Source organism: Myripristis murdjan, chromosome 24, assembly GCF_902150065.1.
Source record: "Myripristis murdjan chromosome 24, fMyrMur1.1, whole genome shotgun sequence".
Taxonomy (NCBI): Eukaryota; Metazoa; Chordata; class Actinopteri; order Holocentriformes; family Holocentridae; genus Myripristis; species Myripristis murdjan.
The window spans coordinates 15,638,582-15,660,979 of record NC_044003.1 but is presented as its reverse complement, the minus strand read 5'-3'; the positions used below and the strand labels follow the sequence as shown (position 1 = coordinate 15,660,979).

At 39.3% G+C, this 22,398-nt stretch overlaps 1 protein-coding gene across 1 annotated transcript in view; it reads right to left on the bottom strand.

The window, feature by feature from the left end:
• Nucleotides 1–22,398, bottom strand: part of ryr3 (ryanodine receptor 3) — a 136,831-nt gene that overhangs the window by 108,728 nt on the left and 5,705 nt on the right. The window contains exons 2-4 of the mRNA XM_030047858.1: nt 10,534–10,653; nt 4,777–4,881; nt 2,338–2,358 (exon numbers count right to left, since the gene is read on the bottom strand). Coding sequence (XP_029903718.1) covers nt 2,338–2,358; nt 4,777–4,881; nt 10,534–10,653 — 246 coding nt within the window. The remainder of the gene's footprint in view (nt 1–2,337; nt 2,359–4,776; nt 4,882–10,533; nt 10,654–22,398) is intronic.

Here is a 22,398-nt window from a genome sequence, read left to right as displayed (position 1 = left end):
TAGGGATAGCGCATGAAACACGCCCACGAACACACCTCCAGGCGCAAATGACGGAGTCGGCATAAGGATAGCGGGTAGAGGGTGGCGCAAGATACCGTTTAGGGATAGCGGAAGCTCCTAAATCCGCAATTTGCGGGTAGCGGGTAGTGGCAGCGGATAGCGGGTGGCACAAGATAGGGCCCAGAGAGTATTTGAGTTTGTGTGCATGTTTTGCAGACATGAGTGTGTTAGAGAAGGAGGTATGGTGTAAGTTGTGTATTTAATGAATATATTAAGTTTCTGGGATGTTGTCCTGTTGGTCGCATTTGTTAAATGATGAGAGCATAGACGCCAAATGATCCATGTGCTCCTGGTAGATCACTGGCTTCGGTACTCCATGCTAACACTATGTGAAGTGATAGACAACTGTTAGGCCTAACACCCACTCACATTTACAGCTGTGTTATCGCTGTAAACCCATAAATGACAAAGTGTTGTTTTTTTTTTAATAAGGCCTAACAATAAATATATGTAGGTCTATTTTTGGAACAAACTTTTTTCTAGTGAAAGCAAAACAATTCACACTTGCAGGTCTTGCAGGAATAGAAATACTCTTACCATGAAAGTACTCCCTGAGAGTTCAAAACATTATTTCCATTTCAATGCCATGTAAATGTTACCAATCTCCAACACAAAACTTTTGAGATGCTAGTGATCCACTATCACTCAACAGAGACAATGCTAAAGTGTTAGCATGGAGCACATGCTAACACTCAAAGTGGGAACACATGGATGATTTTGGTATTTTATTCTCATCTTTTAACAGGTTGGTTGACCAAAAGGACAATCTACCAGAAACTTGGTGTATTGCTATTACTCCTCAAGCTTCACTTCACATGAAAGTGGTACCTTTGCCCTCTTTGCCAGAGCCTGACGAAACAAGCAAAAGCATGACTAAGTAATTCACCTCTAATGTTCACTTCATATTAGTAACTGATCTTATATAGAGTGGCCTGGGGCATAGGAAATAGCTCAGTAATCAATTTTTCAAGGCCATGGAGAAGAGTGGGAGGTTCATGCCAGACTCATTTGCTGAGTACAACATGATATATGGATTCTCCTGTGCATGTTGTCCACGCCTTGTCCTTCAAATCATCTAGATAATGAGACAGATATTATGCTTAATTTGTACATTTGCTTCCCAGCAGTCCATCAAAATGTGATGCATAACAATAAACATTACAGGGGGTAAGGAAGCCAAATAAATCCACCAATCAAGCCATCTCCCTAGCAGCATGGAAGCCACAAGGGAGGGAAGGAGGGGTGTAAAAAGAAGATAAAAGTGGAGTCTGTTGTCTGCATGTACTGAAGACAATACTGATGAGACAATAGGAGAGGGATAATCCAAGAATCAGCTGAAACAATTTTGCTCAACATTCGCGTGCATGAACACTCTGAAATCAAGGCTGATTCCAGGACATTTCCTCGTGTTGATACCCTTGAAATTCATAAAGGTTAGAGACCAAACCAAGAGAGAACAGAGCAAAACACACCCAAACAACAAAGTGAGTGTTCGACCAACATACGGGTTTTCAGATCCTTTCACGTAGATTGGGAATAATCAAACACATTATGAAAGCTCATTACTTTTCTTAGAGAGAGCAATGCACAAAAATAAATGAACTTTTGCAGAAATCTGTGAGATTTATTTTTTGTCAGCACTGAAATATTTTTGTTAGCTCTGTACTAGTGCTTGCACTTTATTGCTTTAAAAGCAAAAAGGATGACTAATGGCTTAAGCAAATGAGAAAGTAGACACTTTCACTTGAAAATGTTTGCACACAAATAGTCTTGGAAGAGGCCAAGCAAAATATTTGAGTCATGTGCACAAGGCGACAGCAACAAAGGTTGTCTATTTCAAGATTGCCAAAAACCAAGGGAAATTTCGGGTAAGTGATCGTCCACAGACTGACTGAGAAACAGAGAATGTTGTAAGCAATAGTTAGATGAATGCTTAATTTATTCTGCAGCAGGAGTCAGGCAGCTGTGACTTTATGAATGCTATACACAGAATCTACACTCACTCAAAGAAATTAAATGTCCATTTACAATCATTTGATCGATATGAGCTGTACTACAATTAGTTAATAGCTTAGCTTAATCTCTCCTTACATTGCAGGTCCTGCTCTCCACTTTGAATCTTAATTTGATCACACAGAAAATGACACTTTGATGACAATCAAAAAATAGGCTACACTTTGAAGTGAAAGCAGCGAAAGTTGGAACCTTTCGTTTGGTGGTTAGTAGAGCTGTCATGCACACTGACAACATGATGAATTACTGAATTGATGGACCTACCCATCGCTCATGGTCAGCACTCTAGCAACACACAAATACAAATGAAAAGAGCATTATTTAAATGTATTGCAGTCAACTGCACAGTCTGAGAGCAACAATTGAGAGAAATGGGGCTTTACTGTGGAATAAGGGGGTGGTGGGGATGATGTATTAGCCTAGCTACCAGAGTATTTGTATTCTAGCCAACATCATGTTGTCTGGCCAAACAAGGCCAGCCAACAATATTGCAGTGTTGAGCACAAAACCAATCTGCTACTCAGGCTAATAACAATGGCAGGTTTAAGTCTCTGGAGAGGATCTAAGGTGTACATTTATGAAATAAGACAATTGAAGCGCTGTGTATGTCAAAAAATCAGCATTGTGCATGAAGATATAGTGGTACTAGAGCAGCAGCCCCCCCAACACTGCATTTATCCTGTATTATGGCTGTGGGATCTTCCACACAATTCAAAGTGGGGATTTTACAGTAGCTGCATCTGTACCGCACAATTATTCATGCCGCCATAGCTTGTCATCTCTGTTCCTGGGATACAAGTGGCCTGCCACTTTTAATGATGATGATAATAATAATAACAATAATAATAATCATCATCATCATCTTATTTATTTATTTATTCATTTGTTTATTTAAAATAGTTACAAGACCTGAGGGTAAAACCATAATCATCTTTGGTCTTACATCTGAACAGCAAGACAGACAATTCAATTGGTCCTCATGAAAAAAGCAATATTTTTGGTACAGTCGATCAACACAGACCATGTGGATCTAGAAGGAACAGCGATGAACTTAACGACCGCCACAAACAAGCACGTTGGGTGTACTAAGTTGTATTCAAGTTCAGAGTCAAGTTAATTTATATAGCCCTTCATCACCAGCATGTCTCAAAGGCCTTTACAAGGAAGAGGCCTGCTGTGTTTTTTTTTTCCCCTGTGTTTTATTTTGTTACATGCAGCATTGCAGCATATTGTTTAGTGGTTGATTGATTTTAAGTTTGATCTGGGTAGAGTTGTTCTCTATAAAGTCCTTTGAGACATGTTTTGTGATGTAGGGCAATATAAATAATCTTGACTTGACATTTGTTCATATTCAACAAGGGGAACGTGGGCAGCATATAGCACTGTTTTCTCTTAATTTCTCCCCAAAACTTTAGGATGAGTTTCATATTTCATCTAAACAAGGGTGATACCACCCCCCTTATATCACATCACCTTCTGCATCTATGACCACAAGTGTTGGACAGACTGATGAGATTAAAGGACACATGGGATGAATGCATTAGAGTGCAGTAGTGTGAGTGAATATGACCATGTCACAGGGGTTTACAGACCGCACAAAGCCAGTGGAAGTGCTTCCCTGCTGTCGATGACACCCTCGTGGCATTCCGGAGTATCTGCCTGATCAAAGATTACTTACCTGCCCTAATAAACATGCCAAGTGAGCTGGAACGGAGCCGGGAGGAAAGGGAGGAGAGATGCCATCCGCTCTCTCCTCGGCTCACGCTGTTAAGTGTAAATCAAGTCAGCGGAGGGCGAGCAGAGAGCAGGCTGTGGATGCACCAAAGCACTCACAGATAATTTCTCTCCTTTGTGTGACTCTCACCGGACTTTCATTTTCAGAGCTTTCTGATCTCGTTTTGCAAAACAGGAATGTGTTACAGAGAATAAAAAAAGACAGCTTGTATTCAAAATTCAATTACAATTCTTGGCATCTCAGAGTACTGTGGCCTGCTTTCCTGATCTAGCTCTTTTGATTTTATCAGTCATTTCTAAAACTGAAATTTTACAGAAAAACCCATGCCTTGCAGTATGAAATAGCTTCAACGCACAATGAGTAATTAGAGCAATAAGCTGTCAGTTTCAACTGGAACCAAAGACCTAGCAACTATAAACTCTTTTATCACGCTAATCATCAGATTTTCATACTTTCATTCTTTTTTTAAAAGATGTTTCATAAAAACATTGTAAAAACTTTATTTGTCTAAATTCAAAGTTATTGCATTTTCAGAAATACATCCTTGCATTTTCAGAAATCCATCCTTTTTCCACATAGTTTCAGACTAAGTTCAGGAAACACACACTGACATGGTCTAATTGGCTCCTCTCACTACAAGAAACAATTACAGGTGTTGTTGTCAGCCAGTCTTGGTCAAGAATTGTGAGGATTTAGTTTTCAAATTCATTCAGTAAAACTCATTTTAACTTAACTATGTGTATTTGCCAAACATCATACAGACCATTATTCTTATCCGGATTAAAAGTATAAACAAAATGAGGGAAACTGAGGAGTAGGAGATTTTTAACTTTAACTCAACTATACAAAACTGAGGTGGAAATATGACAAAGGCATTTTGTAGCAGTGCACTACTGCAGGGTGGTGTGTAAATGTGTGTGTGTGTGTGTGTGTAGCAGGGCAGGGCGTTGGTGTACAATAGTACTCACCCCTTCGCTGTTTGGCCCAGTGTTAGCCAACATCTCCTGCAGGGCCCGCACTGATAGGGACTGCTCCAAGACAAAGTTACAAATACACAGGTCTGGAGGAACATACTGCAGCACGGAGGGAGGAAAAGAGGGAAGGGGGAGAACAGGACGAAAGGACGGAGGGAAAAGAAACATCAGTTGCAGAGGCAAAGACAAGCTCCTTTAAGCAAACACAGACTTGTCTCCAGAGTAAGAAAACAACACGCCTGTAATAGAGTTTGTTCCACATCTATTACCTGGACTGTGTTTTTGTCCCTGTGACCTCCTGTGTTGTAGCAGTTGTGGGAAACAACCACACCCATCTTCCTTGATCTATACTGCTCTGATTTTATAAAGTCACCAAGTGGTTTTTGCACCTCTGATAAGTTTTGTGAATGAAACACTTTTCCATGTCCTACAATGGGCTGCTTGCCATTGCAAGCAAGCATTTGATGGACAAGACGGATGACCTCAGCATCACACAACACAAACTTCTTTAATGGAACTTAAAAATTCCCATTAATACAGTTTTGGAAACCATATTTAACTAACAGAGAGATAGTTAGCTCATTTCTGTCATAATTAGCTTATTTCTGTCATTTGAATATCTATTCAGCTTTAAAATGTTTACTGGAATCTTTAATGAAGTAAGTTGCAATGAATATTTTGCTGATAGAGGCACTACACAGAGACACAGATTTCTTTTTCTTTTCTCTTCTGAGTTCACTGAGGAAGAGAAGAAAGAAACTGAAAGAACAAAGAAGTATAACTGAGTTAGCTTAGTAATGGTGCTGTGAAACGGTATTGATTAACTTCAAGGACAAACATAAAGAAGCAAACACACACACACACACACACACACACACACACACACACACACACATACATGCCTGCTCCATTTTTTTCTGCTTTACATAGTCACAAATTTGCAGAATTTTGCAAAAACAGTTATTAAGGTGGCCGTAAAATTAATTGCAGGCACTGATCTGAGACAAGAGACCAACTGAAATCATTAAACTGCTCAGTGAGGAATGATGGCCGTAAATAATTCTGATGACTTGTAACTTCTTTGCCTTGTTTGCTAATAGCTCACTTGGGATGGTGAGGAGAGCTAATTTTGAGTGTCTGTCTAAAGGTGTGGAGCCCTGCAGCTGCAATGACCAATAATTTGTTTAGCTAGGCCTTTTCTTCAGCTCAAAGGGTTGTGTGGCTCTCTGCTAAAATTGGCTCCAAAGCCGTCCTCCACTGTCAGCAAACATCTCTGTATTTATCTTTCTTTGTCCTTAAACTTTCAATGCATGACTGCCATTATTCAAGAAATGCAGTAATAATTGATGATCATAAAACATTCATTGATCAGAGTTTTCCTTGGCTTTTAGAGAACACCAGGTGGTAACACTGCCAACAGCGCTGAGGCGAGTTGCAGAGCAGAACCAAAAAGTGGTTTCTGAAAAAGTAAGGCTGATGGAACCCATCCTGGAGCCATGTGCAAAATAAAGATGACTGGAATTCACTCAGAGGCCCATTGCAAAGACATAAAATTCTATAATAAAAATATATGCTATACTTGAAACTATCTTTTGGTTACTTAGAATAAACACTTCATCAGGACATCTGAGATTATATAATGCTGGTAAATCCTTAGCCATCAGTCACTTAAGCAGCAGAGAAGCTTTTCCCATTGAAATGCATCTGCTTGTCAAAGTATGAAAAATTAATTTACTTCTGGATGTGCTAGATGGCACTGTTGATAAATATCATGCATCATTCAGACATAACTTGTCAGCAATGACAAGTAAGCAACCAAATGAATTTTAAGAGCTGCAATGTTCTAATAGCAACCCCAAATCCTCAAGTCAGTGCTTAAATCCCTAACCTCATACCCTCAATTCTGTCATGTGTTTGTTCTTTCTATTTTTTTTTTTTTTTTTTTTTTTTTTGTCTTTTTTGTGTTACTGGAAAGCACTTTCTGACTTTATGTTGTTGACTTTCACAGTAAATGCTCAAGCATTCACTGGCATCATATGCACTATTATGCATTTCCTCTTAACATGACATGGGGACTTGGGATGATTTAGGATGCTGGGTGCCCACCCTGCACAGTAACACAGCCAAGTGACCCCTGAACTCTGAGAAATGTGAGCAGAGGGGAGAGCTTTAATGAGGATGACACTCTGTAACTCAACACAAACATGGAATCCTCTGACACCACTGTGTGTGTGTGTGTGTGTCCACCTGGGTCTGCTGCAACCACTAGGCAAGCACGCAAATGAAAGGCTCTAGTTCCATGACAGGATACACATACGCAAGCATAAAGTGATTCCGGAGATGAAGGAAAAATAACTTAATACCAGAGAAAAACACAGAATAAAGACAGACAATAACACACTGGCATAACTCAAAAACCAGTTGACTACTATAAAACCTGAGACAGGGTCAGTTGAATATTTCAGTTTCCCTGGAATTGGACACAACATGACAGGACCAGGCTACAGCTGTGCTGCCGTGCGACCTTTTTCAGTGATAACTTGCAACCTGCTGTACAACTTGCAGCTCTTATGAATTATTCACTTCAAATTTTCCAATTATCATACTTCTTTTGAGGATGGCTGAATAGACTTCACACCCTCCGCTGTCTGGGAATAGAGGAGATTTTCTTGGTGGTCACAGTGACCTTTAAAATATCCCCTGTTTTTAATGCACTACAGGGAGCAGGAGCTACTACAGTAATGCAGGTGGTGGAAATGGGTAAAAGTCTTCTGCAACATTATTTGCTGTTTTGGAATATAATAAATGGTTTTCTTTTGTGAGCTGCTGCAGGGTTGGGGTGGTAATGCATAATTATATTCAGAAAGGCAATGTACCACAGTAGTACCATCTAATCCAAAACAGAGATGAAAGAAATGCATAAATTTCTTAGATGACCCTCATCAGCACCTACAGAAATACCCAGTGTCTTCCTATTGTATGGTAAAGGACGCATTCCTTTACAACAGCATGTAGTGCAAGAACAAATGCCCGAGTCTTTTGAAATGTTAAACTGAACTATGAAACAACAGATACTTGAGCTAGAGCACGTTGTGTCTTGCCATAATCACTATGATTTATTACCTAGTATGCCAATGAACCAATTATGCCAATGAAGTTACTAATTACTGTAATTAATGTATTAATTAGCTCTCTGTGTTAGCATATTTCCCATGTAACATATGGGTTACATAATTATTAATTCTGTATTTTAAAGCATTTAGGAATTATAGCAGTTTATAATAGTAGCAGTTCATAGGAACAGGAACCAAGGATGCCATTTATTTTAGCATGTATATATAGTGTACATTAAAAAAAAAAAAAAAAAAAAAAAAAACACCATCAAAACAGTGCCATTGGTCTTATATTTCATTGGTCCTCTCTCAGTGGTGGAGGCAGGAAGCCAGGTTTACCCAGAGGCTGGGAAACAAGGTGTCAACACCTCAGATGAGCCAGCAGATGACGGTCTCTCCCCTGGTGCCAACCACAGCCGTCACCCTCGATGTTCAGCCACATTTCACACCCAAGGAGGCCTGAAGTATTGTCATCAGTAACACGGTGAGAGGAGGGAGGCATTTACAGAGGGCCACCTAGAGCTCTGCAGGTTGCTGCCCTCCACTCAATGACAGTTTCAGTGGGGTTGGCAGAAACACCTTCTCAAAGTGAGGAGGGGTGGAGAACATCCTCTCTGCACCAGTCTGAAATTCTGTTTTCAATGTTGTGGTTCAATAATCACACTCAATCAGGCTTTATTTGATAAGCATGGGTCATAAAAGGGTCCCACTCTTGGCTGCATCAGCATCTGGCAGATGCTGTCAGAGAGTTTTGAGGCTGTGAAAAAGCTGATTTTCAGTCTGACACATACAGTATAGATGTAGCTGAAAAATAATATCATAACAACAGCAATATGGATGCTGCACTTTATCTCTCCTGCATCTGCAGTGTTGACATCATCAACCTAGAGGCAAAACAGCAAACCTGCTCTCTCAACAGAAATTACAATAACAGAATATTTTGTGACTAACTATAGACATATACTGTACAACAAACATGATTCTATTAATACTTCTATCACTTTTTAAACATATCCAGCATGAGCTCCAGGGACAACGCATTCTGTTTCAACATGTCTTGTTTTTTTAAAGAGTATGTCCTTAGGAAGCTGCACAACACTGACACCAAACAGCTAGTAAGGGAAAAGTGATCATCCAGAGGTAAACTCAGGTCATTACGTCAAGATGAGCCATTTCCTATAGCCAGGAACTGTCAAACTTCATCACCTTACAGCTCCTGAGAAAACTATTTTCTACAAGTCTTATCTGCTGTTTACTGATTAGTATCCACTTAATAGCAGAACAGACATTATATTACAGCAAAATTATGACTTTAAAATACAAGTCTACTAGACCGAAGTAGCTGCAGGTTTAATCACTATTGTGTCATATCAATTGATAATAGAATGTAGCAACATTTATTTACAGCAGAATGCTTGTTAATAATGTATGTTTGTCAAAATAATTACTATTTTCACTATTTTTTCTCACTTAAACATCTGGGGAAAAATGTTTGGAGATATACATTGTGTGTTCCATAAAGTAGGATGTTTTGGTCAATTTTTTGTCACAGATTCTGACTGAAACTAGCACTTTTATGAAATGCTTTGAGATTGTCTTCACCTGAGCAGCTGTACTTTCCAACATGGACGTGTGCAGACTCTGCACCTCTACAACTCATCTCCATTGTCTGACAGGGAAGCTCAACCTTGTTATAAGTACGGAAAAGGAGGGGGTAAAGGACATGAAGGGCAAACAGATGGCTTTTTAGTCTCTTTGATTTACCCTCCTTAAACAGATTCACACTCTAATCGCTGACGGGAGAGAGATTGTGGGCCAAGGAAGTTGGAAGTTGGGCTGCAGTCTGAGGTGAGTTCATTTTGATGGATTATCTATCGGGCATGGCTATTTATCTGTGTGGGAGAATTAATATGGTCAAATGAGATTGGATCCTAATTTAATTTTGAAAGGATCTAATTACTTGGCAACAAGATAAGCAGAGACAGCACTGCAGCATAAACGGTAAAAGAGCTCCAACTTTTGAGTTATCATCCTTTATCAGAATTAACATTATCTTCTAGTTTACAGACACATATTTACTGTTAAGTAAGATAAAACAATACAAACAATAGAGAACATGTCCTGATTTCACACAATCAGTTGTCTCATTATTCATGTCAAGTTAACTTCAAACTAGGAAAGTCTCTACTTCATGTGATATGAACTATTGTAGATCCTCATTCTGTCAGTTCACTGTTGACAAGATAAGACCACTATTGTTAATAATAATAACAAAGAGCTTTCCTATTTCAACATGCTGGGTGTCCAGTGACATATTAAAAGAGATAAACACAGATTAACAGGGTTAAGGAGGTGTGGCTGCACTTGCCATTAAGTTCTGTAGACCGTCAAATAATTCCTAATGCCTAATAAAAAATTAAGCATTTTCCTTTACGGCTTGAAAAACGAAATTCATTCTCAGTGAATGTGTGATCAGCTCTCTAGAATACTATGCTTAGCTTAAAGGTCATCAATCCAAATTGCATCAAAAAGTGAAAACAGTGTAACTGGTGTGTTTCATTTAAAACTGCTTCATAATGCCCAGTGACATTAAAGCAGCCTTAAAAATCCACATCAAGGAGTTCTGTGCCATACTCACCTTAGCTTCGGATGTGGGTTCCAGGTAACACACACGGTTTCCGAGTCCCTCAGCGGACAGGCAGAACTTGCGATTCTCCTTCTGGATGGTGGCCACACTCTGGAGCACCACCTCGTCATCCTGCCAAAGAGAGAGGAGTGTTAGAGCCAAAAGCTGCCGGACAGTGTGACCTATCTAAAATAAACAAGACCTGCAGATTTTTTTCTACTTTTTTTTTTTTTTTACTGCTACTACTACTTACTACACTATTTTTCTACTGATTGGTTGAATTACCGTCTTAGCTATAACTACCATTTCATTGAGTAAGTATTTTGTGAAAGCACCATTGTAGAGATGACAGCAGTCATCTTTACCCCTAGCCTATTCTAAGCCCTATATGCTACAGTAAGCCTAGGGCGTAGGTTATCCTAAATTCACACTCATACGTATTAACCAAGGCCTTACAGTAAAGCCCTGGGTTAAAGATTCAGATTTGCCACTTTCACACCATACTTAACCCTGGGCTAGGACACCCATTTACCTCAGACTAACAGTCACTACAGTACGCCCAAGGCTTGGGTTAGCCTAGGAAGAAATGCAAGAGAGAGGGGCTACTTCTCTGTGGATTGAGACTTTTGGTTTTGTAAAAACTTTTCCAAACCACATTAGATAAACCCGAAAATACATGGTGGTCAAGCCTAAAACAAGGCTGTTCTTCTTAGCTCCTAAGAGGTTGACAGTATGCAGTGGGCTTTTTTTTGTTTGTTTGTTTGTTTGTTTGTTTTGTTTTTGATATCCCTGAAACTAAACACTCAGAAACTTACAGAAATTGGATACATTAAGAGTTGGGTTTGCTCAGTGTTTACATGTGAAAAAAAGCAATTAGTTGAAGGCAGACTTTCATAGTATGAGCCAGAATTCTCTTATATATGATAATGGCTGGTGTATCTTTGTTGTCTAACTAGATGTCTAGTAAAAAACTACAAATGGTACATACTTACATGTCCTGGGAGGTATTATTATATTATCTCAAGTAGAGCATGCATCTTTTATTAATGCAATTTTATGCATTCATGCAGCTAATATTGGGGTACCGTACACCAAGGGCTGGATGAAATCAGTATATGTAGCAAGCTTCTCCCCCATCATAATGAAACAATTTCGGCAGCAAAAAAGATTAAAATTACATTAAAACCTGCAATTGCAAAAAAATTAACAAGAGCAAGGGCAAAACAGTTTTGAGTTGTATCATTTCTTACATCACTGTCCTTTAGTGGGCAGCCTTCTGGTATCGCTGTGGGAGAGAGGAAGACCCCACTGAACTGCGGTCAACACAACCAACAAATGGACATCTCTCTGTCAGAATGGAAGGGGTAAGGCCCTTGCTGGCACTATCCACACAGATATTGATTTCTGTGTGTATGTGTGTATTTGTGTGTGTGTGTGTCTCCTGCCAGCTCACATCCTACACTAATCTTAGCTGGTGGTTGCCATGGTTCTAGCTCCCACCTCTTTCACAGCAGTATTAACTGTGTAGATATACATACAGGCTGTAGAGCACCCACAGACAGAACAGGCAAGATAACAGGCCTTGACAATGTGTGAAACAATAACAAACTAGACCGGAAATACAGTGTGATGCTATATTCAAAGCTGCTGTGTGTCTATGCACATGCAAGACTTTTTATTCAGGAACTTAAAAAGGGATTATTGATGAATTTCAGCTTTAAGAGTGGTTACACAGTTGGTTCTGCAAGAGTAAACGCTGATTCCTACCTCACATATCTAAAAACAAAAGTGTGTTCCCAGTTCATCATTTCCAGAGACAATAGCAGTACACAAATTCCTTACTCAAGAAAAAATGCAAATACTCATCTAAAAATATACTCTGGTAAAAGTTAAAGTACTATTTAAAACCCTTTACTAAAGTCAAAGTGTAAAAGTACATGGTGTTAATTTACTTAAGGTATATAAGTAGTCCTGTGAAAAAAGCAATGAGTGTATTAAGGTTTTCTGTTGTGTTAATCTGAAACACAAATCAGATATAGTTTGCGCCTCACATCACATTTTTTAGAATGTTATACTAGACAATTCTATGTACCGTTGTTCAAATCAGAAAATAAAATGTTACACAACACGAGACTGAGCGCAACAAATATTTATTTGTCATATCAGTGTGGCTGCACACATCACATTTTTTAGAATGTTATACTAGACAATTCTATGTACCGTTGTTCAAATCAGAAAATAAAATGTTACACAACACGAGACTGAGCGCAACAAATATTTATTTGTCATATCAGTGTGGCTGCACACACCTTTGCTCAGGCCAGAGTCAGAGCTCCTGCACTTGTTTCATTTCAAAACTCCAGATATTTTCCTGACTGGGACTTGACAGATGTTCATCATCAAGTTAAACATGAAGTATTTCACAGTTGCAGGGCAATACATCTCCTAAGTTCCATACTTTTTTTTTTTTTAACAGTTCATACACTTTAAGACTTGAAATGTAGCTCATACAGAAATCCTTGATAATGACAGGTGTAACTATTATCTAATACTGGAACAGTGTCCAAACACTTGAGCTCTAAAAGAGATAAACTTAAGCTAGGCTTAAGCTCCAGTCCAAACTCTAATCTCTGTCTCTTTCTCTGCTTTCTGGTGATTACACTTCAGTCACATTTTGTGCTTGAATAGCTGCTTCCAAAATGGAAGATGTCTAAGACAGAAAAAAAAAACAAAAAAACACCCCATTTCCTGTGAATATCGAGTCTCTTTTGAAAAAGTAGTGTGTAGAAATACAGATTTTTCTATACAATATAGTGAATAAAAGTAAGTATCATTAAGTGAAAAAACAACTCAACTAATGTACAGATACTTGGAAATCTTACTTCTGTACAGTAACAAACTACTTTTACTTTGTTACTTCCCACATCTGTTAACTTCACACTTGTGAATAGTGACGCAGAAAATGAAGTGGGGGAAAAGGGAAATGGTGACTTTGACAGTACCCAAGATGATTTTCTGCATATTATGGGGGATTTTCTAACTTTATAAAGATAGCACTACCTTAACCTCACTTGGATATAAGAGTCCAAACAGAAATTACGCATGTCCTATGAACAAGTCAGCCCCTTGTTCTAGGCTTTCCACTGATCTGATTGGCTATATCGCATCGGCCGATATTTTGCATTTTGTGCAATTTGTGTGATCGGCTGTAATGTCTTAATTCGCCGTTCCGATCAATGACGTCATTGTCGTGTTGAAAGTTTTTGCAGATGCTCCCGTTGCATTGTTTTATCTGTCTCGTTTACTCCAAAGAAGTTCCACACCACCTCCATGTTAGTTTTGAGCACTATCACTATGTGACGGATAATAAAGTTTTTGAATCTTGAATCATTCGCTGTCGGATTCAAACAAACATGTCGTGGTGTGGGGCTTCTTCAAAGTGTCTGAGACAGATAAAACTCAAGCTATTTGCAATCTGTGCAACACTACACTACCTCTGTCAGTTTGGGGTTTGAGGATACTTTTGTTGATATTCAGTAAATGGTAGATAAGTATATACAGTAAATAAACAAGTTATTTAAATAGACATATTGCTCCCTCATGTGATCGGATCGGTGATCGGTTTATTTAAACTCACTGATCGGTGATCGGCCCCAAAAATCCTGATCGTGTAAAGCCTACCTTGTTCAGAGTCAGTGGAGCAGCTCTATGTGTTGGTGTGGCATCACAAATTAGAGCCTCGCTTTCTCTGGTCTCCATGTGTGGGAGTTGCTCATGATCAAAGTCACTGATCGGACTCTCTTTCTCCCACAAGAATAACATACTGTGAGAGAATTCGTAAACTCAGCAGTAATTCCATCTAAGTTCCCTTCATTAAATCCTACCCTAAAAATAGTTTAGTCCTGAAGGCTAGAAGTAATTACTGTCCAAAATACAGCTTGAAGGTATAACACTTGACCCCTGCAATTGTACATGAAAGGGAATATCACAAGCTTGGGGTTGTTGGGGGTATGGAAATCACATACGGACCTCAGTGTAAAACTCACAGCCTGATAAAGTTGAAATCTGCGTACTCAGTTTAAAACTTTCTACTTCAGAGTAGTAATCAACATTATCTCACAACAGCACTGCATCAAGATTAAAACCAAACACTGATCGGCTAATAAACAAATTTTAATTAATTGAGCATTAAGACTTTTATTGACCTCTGTTGGTGACCACAAGGATTGCAACAAGATCAATGGCTCTTTTGCGCAGATTATGGTGCAGTGTAATCAACAAAAGCAATAAAAGGCACATTTTACAAAAGAGAGGAGCAAGCTAGCTAATTAGAAGACAGTTCCATCATCAACATCGAGAGAAAAGGTAATATATCAGTGCACAAACTACTTTAAAAAGTGAGTTTTGAAAGCCAAAAATCTCAGCTACTAGTGAAGTAGTTGTTGAGTCACTGGTATTGCTCAACAATTCCATTAACCCCCAGCAGATATATGATGGTCTTTCTGTGTTACAGGGCAGTAAAAATCTTACTTAAAGCACTTTTAATAGATAAAGTGAAGCACATTCAGCAGCACTGTCTGGTTTCCTACACCACTATATCAGTACTTTAGAGTGAAATGCCAAGGCAGACAAAAACAGAGGCCAAATTGGCAGACAGACCTACAACATCTTTATTAACCCAAAACTACTGGTCTCTTACAGGTGATTACAGAGGGAAGAAATCATCAGTGTTCAATCTGAATCACAGCTGTGGTTTTCCTAGTAGCTGCCTGACGCAGGAATACCTAGCTTGTTGTTCCAGGCTATGGATAGGGAAACTCAATATGACCGTGGCGTGACCAAAGACTTGTCACCTCTTTAAAATTGAGTAAATACACCTCTGTTTTCAGCTGACTGGAATTCTGGTGGCCTGATAAAACCAACTGGGCCTGGCAGCAGGACTTGCTTAGTGTGTGTGTGATTTTAGGGTTGGAACAATGTAGCTCTTACCAATGTTATGCACCAGCTCTGAAAAGCTCTGAAATGTTATTTAAACTGTGGGAGACAAAATATCTCCACTGAAACCCAGGACATATCATTATCCTGGGTTTCAGTGGAGATATTCATACTTACTTATGTGAAATTTGATCAGAATCAGCGATGCCTAAGGGCTTTACAGTACATAAACAACCAGTGTAGCATCAGCCATTTATACAATATACAATATAATTACAATTTATGATATCTATCCTATCAGAGGTGAATGGCACCAAGTGTCCAATTTGATTATATTGGCTTGATATCCTCTTGACTCTTGATGTGCTCAGAGATTTTTTTTTTTTTTTCGTCCAGTCACACTAGGACATGGATGTACAGAAATTGGATTGTGCTCTCACTGATATCGGAGCTTCAAAGCCAGAAGTTGTCTGGGTCGCATTGGGATCAGAGTGTTGCATAGTCTGGACACAATCCAGTCACAGTGTGTATCTGAGCAGTGTGAAGAGGTAGAGGGGAAGAGTGGTGGAAGAGAAAATAATGCCAACATAGATCTAAATAAATAAAGCCACAGGGGACACACAGGAGGCATTTTCAGGTCAAGTGTACATGCTCCGTAGTGTGATCTCATAAAATCTGATCTCTATGATCAGATCTCAGAATTCACATTGAAATGGCCAAGAGTAACTACAGCAGTGACCCTTTCTTAATAGGGCTAATTTCTCTCTGTCCCTCTCTCCACCCCTGACTTGTTCCCAAGCCAGAGAATCTGGTGAATCTGCGGCAAAATGATCCTCGCAGCAGCAGTGCAGCCATCTGCTAGACAGCTAAGGTGCACCATCACAGTCTATGTATAGGGCCCTGGCCTGGAGCAGGAGGAGGAGGTGGGTAGCTGCGTTATCCAACTGCCAAGTGTAGAGCAGCAACATGACCCTAGCCTCTCTCCAACCTGCCCCACCCGTCCTTGCTCCACCTCAGTGTTCCTCTGGATCCCACCCCATCAACCCCCTATGTCAACCCGCTCCGGCAACAAAAGACCTTCTCACGCCCTGTTCTGGGCTTTGCTTGATCAACTACTGGGATCAGCTGAGTGTGTTGCTGCCCTTCTAGAGACCCTCAAAGTCTTTCCCACCCTCGCATTTTCTTTTTCTCTCCCTCCTTAGTTAACCAAGCAGCATGCTTCTCTGCTCTTTAACGGACAGCAGCAGGTGCACGTTTGTGGCTCAATGCATCCAGTGGCCGAAACCTGAGAACTCTCGATGCTCTGGAGTGCCAAATAAACTCCCACAACTCACCCAGTGCTGCCACCAATGTGAACTTGAGAAAAGGTGAATCTGCTCAATCCCTCAGCACTGCTATTTTGACCCACATGCTTTGCACATGCTCGGTCCAGATCAACAGACAGAATTTGGGAAGGAAAAAGGCAGACAAGCATTAAAAAACAAAGGCGAATTAAGCAAATTCCAGCGAGTTTGTCTTCTTGTTCACACTGTCTCAGTGCGTAGTCTGTCTAAATAGCTGATTGCTCAGGAGTCATATTTCTCATAAATATATCTGGCAAGGTGATAAGTGCAGGTTTAGCTACGTGTTTTTAGTAAAGCTTAGCTAAGAACATAGAGTGCAAAGAGGATACAGTGTAGATGTGTGAGAGCCACAATCTGTTAAGCTTGATAAGGCTTGAAGTTGGTGTCTATCAAATTGATGTTCCTTAAACTTAGATCAAAGCACAAACCAAAATGTTTGTTTCTGTTGAGTCTCCACATGACAAGAAAACCTCTATGAGCCTGGATCCCAAGATGAGAAACAATACACTTTTGAATCCCAGGCTAAAAAATTTAATAACCCCAGCTACAAAGAATCAAAAATACAACAGTCCCATCTGTCAGCAGCAAGTTAGCAAAATGAAGCCAAAAGCCTTTAGGCATTGCATTCACGAGTTAGTTGTAAACCACAAGAGCCTGATATAAATAATCATGTTACCACTCACATTGTTGCAACCTCACTGTAAATTTAAGAAAAAGAAAGGAAAAACTATTCAGCAAGCTGTATGAATAGAAGACAGAGTGTAAATAAACACTAAAAGGAAAACAGTGACACACTACAGTGATAGTGACAAACAGAAAAAAATTAATAATAGCATGGGATGTAAATGAGAAACAGAGACAGGAGAAGTGAGAAACCTGGCTGACCGTAGTTTTAATTCTAAAACATTTCTCAGAGGCAGAAATAATGGCATTGGTTGATTTAACCTCAGTGGGTGGAGTAAAAAAAAAAAATATAGTTTTTCTCACATTGTAACATTAGGGTGCATTCAGACTATACATATTGCCAACCCTGTCTAATGGGAGTTCATGCAACTGTAACAAAATTGAATCTACAAATTTGTGTCCACGCTCAAAAATCAACCTTTTTTTTTTTTGTGCATATGGATACAATTTCAATTCACTGCATGAAATTTCCTTTACCAGATGTGACTAAAACCACTTCCAGAGGGGGCTAAACTTTGATAGCTTTAGCCAACAAAACATATATATATATATAAAAAAAAAAAAAAACACTTGGTTAAGGTTGGGGAAAGGTTAGGTTTAGACACCAAACCCAGAAACTGGACACGATCTCTAGAGTAACTGGAGCTCCTGCTTTGCCGTTCAGCTTTGCCAGTTAGCTAACTTGCGTTGCAAAAAAACTCCAAAAGAGTCTCTGGCATCACTCACTGATTGAATTAACAACATTCAGTGAGTGATTTTAAAAGATTTTTTTCTGCCAACAAGAAATGTTTGTACAGCTAAAACCAATTTTTTAATATTCATTGACGAACTGCCCTCAGAAGTTGGCTAATAACAACAGCAACACCAGAGAGACAGAAAGACAGTCTAATTATGTGTACATTAGCCCACAGCACTGCTCAATGCTTAAACACCCATTCTTCATCCACCCAACCCTGTGTTGAGCAGCAATAGCTGTACTTGTCTAAAATGTTTTGAGTCATTCCCTACAGACCCACACCGGTACTGGCAATGACACTTAAATGAGATGTTTGAGTACATGAGTACACTGCCACGCAGCCATCAAGCTCCAGAGCACAAATTAAATGGAAATGTGTGTAGTGGGCGCTACTGGATACAGATTTTTCTGAACAAATGATTAATTTATAATATTTCTTATGAACAAACAACATTTTAGTCGGGATGCACAATAATATCAGGACATCATCAGTATCAGCCAGCCAAGCTTTAAAATGAATAACGGAATACTGGATATCGGTAAAAAACATCAATATAGGCTAGTTCATCCCTAAAACTAAATGTGGCATGTTTTCATAAATCATTTTCTTATTTTCCCAGTGAATATGTACATTTTGAAAGGCATTGTATTTTATGTCTGTACCTGACAGTGGGTTATCAAGGTAAGAACAGGCACAATAATACTGTGTTAATTCCCCTACAGGAGAGATTTGATGTTCCCTGCAATTAGGTGGATAAAACATGTGCATTTATCATTATTGGCATCAGCAATCTGCCAAAAGAGTTGGAATACATCAACATATTGGATATCGGGAAAAAATCCAATGCCACGCATCCCTACGTTTTAGAGTATCATATTATAGATGATAGAATTATTACACCCATGGGTATCAACTGGCAACATGTTGCATTTGACATCAGCACCTTAACCTAAATGAGTCCTATGCCAATATTGTTGTATCAAATAAACCTCGAATAATATGGCAGGAATCCTTTTTTTTTTTTTTTTTTTTTGGAAGACAAATCAAAGATGTTCACATCATCAGCATTCAAGATCAGTGTTGCCTCCATACTGATAGTACACGTCTAATAATTTATCACATTGACCACATATTATTTTGCTAGTCATCAGTCATTGCATGACATTTTTCCTAACGATTTAGTCAATATAGGTGGGCTAGGGAGTTTTGGTAGCAAATGATATTAGATGCAAGAACTTTACCCCGGCTTGTGATCGATTCAGTTGATGCCCCTGGTTTCACCAGATGGTTTCAATGTCTTGCTCAAGGATATTTTGAAATAAAGAGACATGCTGCCTGTTGCAGGATTCAGACTTGTGGTGGACAATCACTAGACTATTACAATAATGGTGAGACATATGTAAACTAAAGATTGTGCCTATGTATAATTAAAAATTAACCTTGCAAATAAAACATGCCTTAAATTAATATTTTCTCCATGCTGATTTTGCCCCATTTGGCAATTTTCATCAATCATTGTTGCCATAAACCTGCTTCAAATATAAATATCTTGACCTCCAAAAATAATAGTGTTACAAAAATAGTTCTACTGAAAAGTTTCTAAAGGTGATCACAGCTGCCACACTGACTCTGAATCTGCTCAAAGTTATTTTGAAAGCAATCATTTTAAAAATAAACTTCCATACACAATTCACAAAGATCAGAAATAGGTATAATGACCTCAGGAGTAGCGCATAGAGATTTGTTATTAAAAATGCCAAGATTGTGCTCTTACTGTCACTCATCTGACACTTGCATGTGTGCTTCCTTAAGGTGGCTGTGTGTACGTGTATGTGGATGTGGATGTGTGTGGATGTGTGTGTAGATGAGTGGGTAGGTGGGTAACTGTAACTCATCTGAGACACTGTGACATCTTGGGTCAAAATGAATAATACACCACACAGCTGAGCAATATAGTAAAAAAGAAAGAAAGAAAGAAAGAAAATTCCACAGTCAGACAAGTTTTGTGCCATAATACATTGTCATGGATCACAGACTCCAAGAGTTATATGGTGTCCCTATAACAAATTGGATTTCCCTGACTTAGTTTGCATGCATATTGCTTCAGACCAACTCCAACTACAGAAGGCTGCCATGCATGCAAGGCCGAGTCATTCGCATCAGCAGCAGCACTGAGAAATGGGGGCTCCTGCCAGGGACGGACCTGGAGGAGGCCTCTCTGATGTCCATCATCCTGTCTGAGGAGAGAGACGGGAGGGAGGCAAGAGTTTCACTGTGTGGACTTCTGTTTGTGAGTGTGTGTATGTGAGTGTGAGTGTGTGTGTGTGTGTGTGTGTGTGTGTGTGTGTGTGTGTGTGTGTCTGTGTGTGTCTGTGTGTGGCTGTGTGTGGCTGTGTGTGGCTGTGTGTGGCTGTGGGGTAAGAGAGACAGAAAGAGAGATCAACAGACAGGAAGAGAAGTACTGAGATCAGTTTAAGTGAAGACATTCACCTCAAGCCAACTTAAGCCAGCTTTTCTTCCCCTAGGCTCCCGGTTCCTGACTGGTTTTGCTCTCCTGCACTATCTGATTTGATGCAAACTAAAGATAAATAATCGTATGCAATAGAGGGCTCAGAGGGCTTTATTTGTAGGAACAGCGATTTAGTAAGCAAGTCTGCTTTAAAATAGATTTCATGGAGGTCAGGTTTTTCACCTTTTCCTTTGCTTTGTACTGATATTGAATAGCTATTAATGGGGAGAGGACATGACACAAGATAGATTCAGTGAACAATTAATTGTTTTGCGAAGGATCAGTGGCTGTCTGTGACAGGGTAAACCTCCCAACGAGGGACTGAAATGGTATCCAGCTCCATCAAGCCACAAGATGACATGTCTCCACTGCAGCTGCCATGGCTGAATGCACATAGCAAATAGAAAGTGGTGTTTCTGTGATGTTGGAGCACTTACAACAGAACCAAATACAAGCAAATTATCAGGAAATTGATAAACTGTATTATGGTTTCCTTAAGTCAAACACCCTTGCATCTAAACATTGTCAGAATTAATTTGGATGTGATCGACAATTCAAACAATGTGTTACTGCTTACTTGTAATCACTGAAAGGATGCTAACTGGGCTCGAGAAGAAAAGCATTGTGGCAGCAGAGCTGAGAGCAAACCACACAGGCGCTGGAATTAAATTAAAATAAACTCAGTAACCTTGAGGGCAAACAAAACTCCAAGACGCTCACCGTCTGCACCTTTTTCAGTCCTCTGTTGATTAATGAAGGTAATTATTTAGGTTGAGAGTCCTCTCACGCTGCTGCTCCTACCGGGATTCTTTTGCTAACTGCGCCTGGTCCTCCAAAGAAATACACTGCACAGTCTCTCTTCTAATAAGGCTCTGAAACTGAAATATCAGCATATTTTTGATGCAATTTCAACATTATTCCCATTATTTAATAAGAAACTTGATATCCTATAACAGTAAAATAATGTTGAGAAAGCAATAATTAAAATGAGGTATTGATTATGATGGGGTGAGCATATCATGCTGCTATGCCAGTACAATTTAGTCAGTCAGCTAAATTCTCTGGATTTATGAATCAGTAGAAACACAAGGCCAGGGTCATGATGTGAAAAGCTTTCTTCAAAAATTGAGCACCAAATATTTTTGGGGAAAAAAGATGATTCAAAGTACAAAGAGAAAACAAAATAATAGTTCCAGTTTTTAATGACAATCATTATTTTAGAGATACTGACTGATGAATTTCAGAAAATGAAGAAGGGATATCATAGCTTTGTGAATAAAGTCTTCACACTAAAAGTCTGGAGGGGACAACAAAGTATAGAGGGGCTTCTCCTGAGGATGAGGCCATATACTGATTGAGATGACAAACAGCTATGTCCCACCACCGTTATAATTCATGGTTATTTCATGAGCTTGTCAATAAGGCTGCAGACATAATCCAAAGATATGGCAGCGCTCTGGTGAACAAAAGGCCACAGCAGCGCTGAATGGCATTAACATTTTCTCCATATGGCAGGAGCAACCAGAGATAAACAGCTTCACCTATGGCTTTAACACATCACATGTTTCAGTGTCAATGCTATGTGCCACATACAAACAAATGAGCTCTTAAGTGGGTAAATAACACCCTTTTCAAGTTTCAGCGCGTTATGCAGCAGAACACTGAAGTG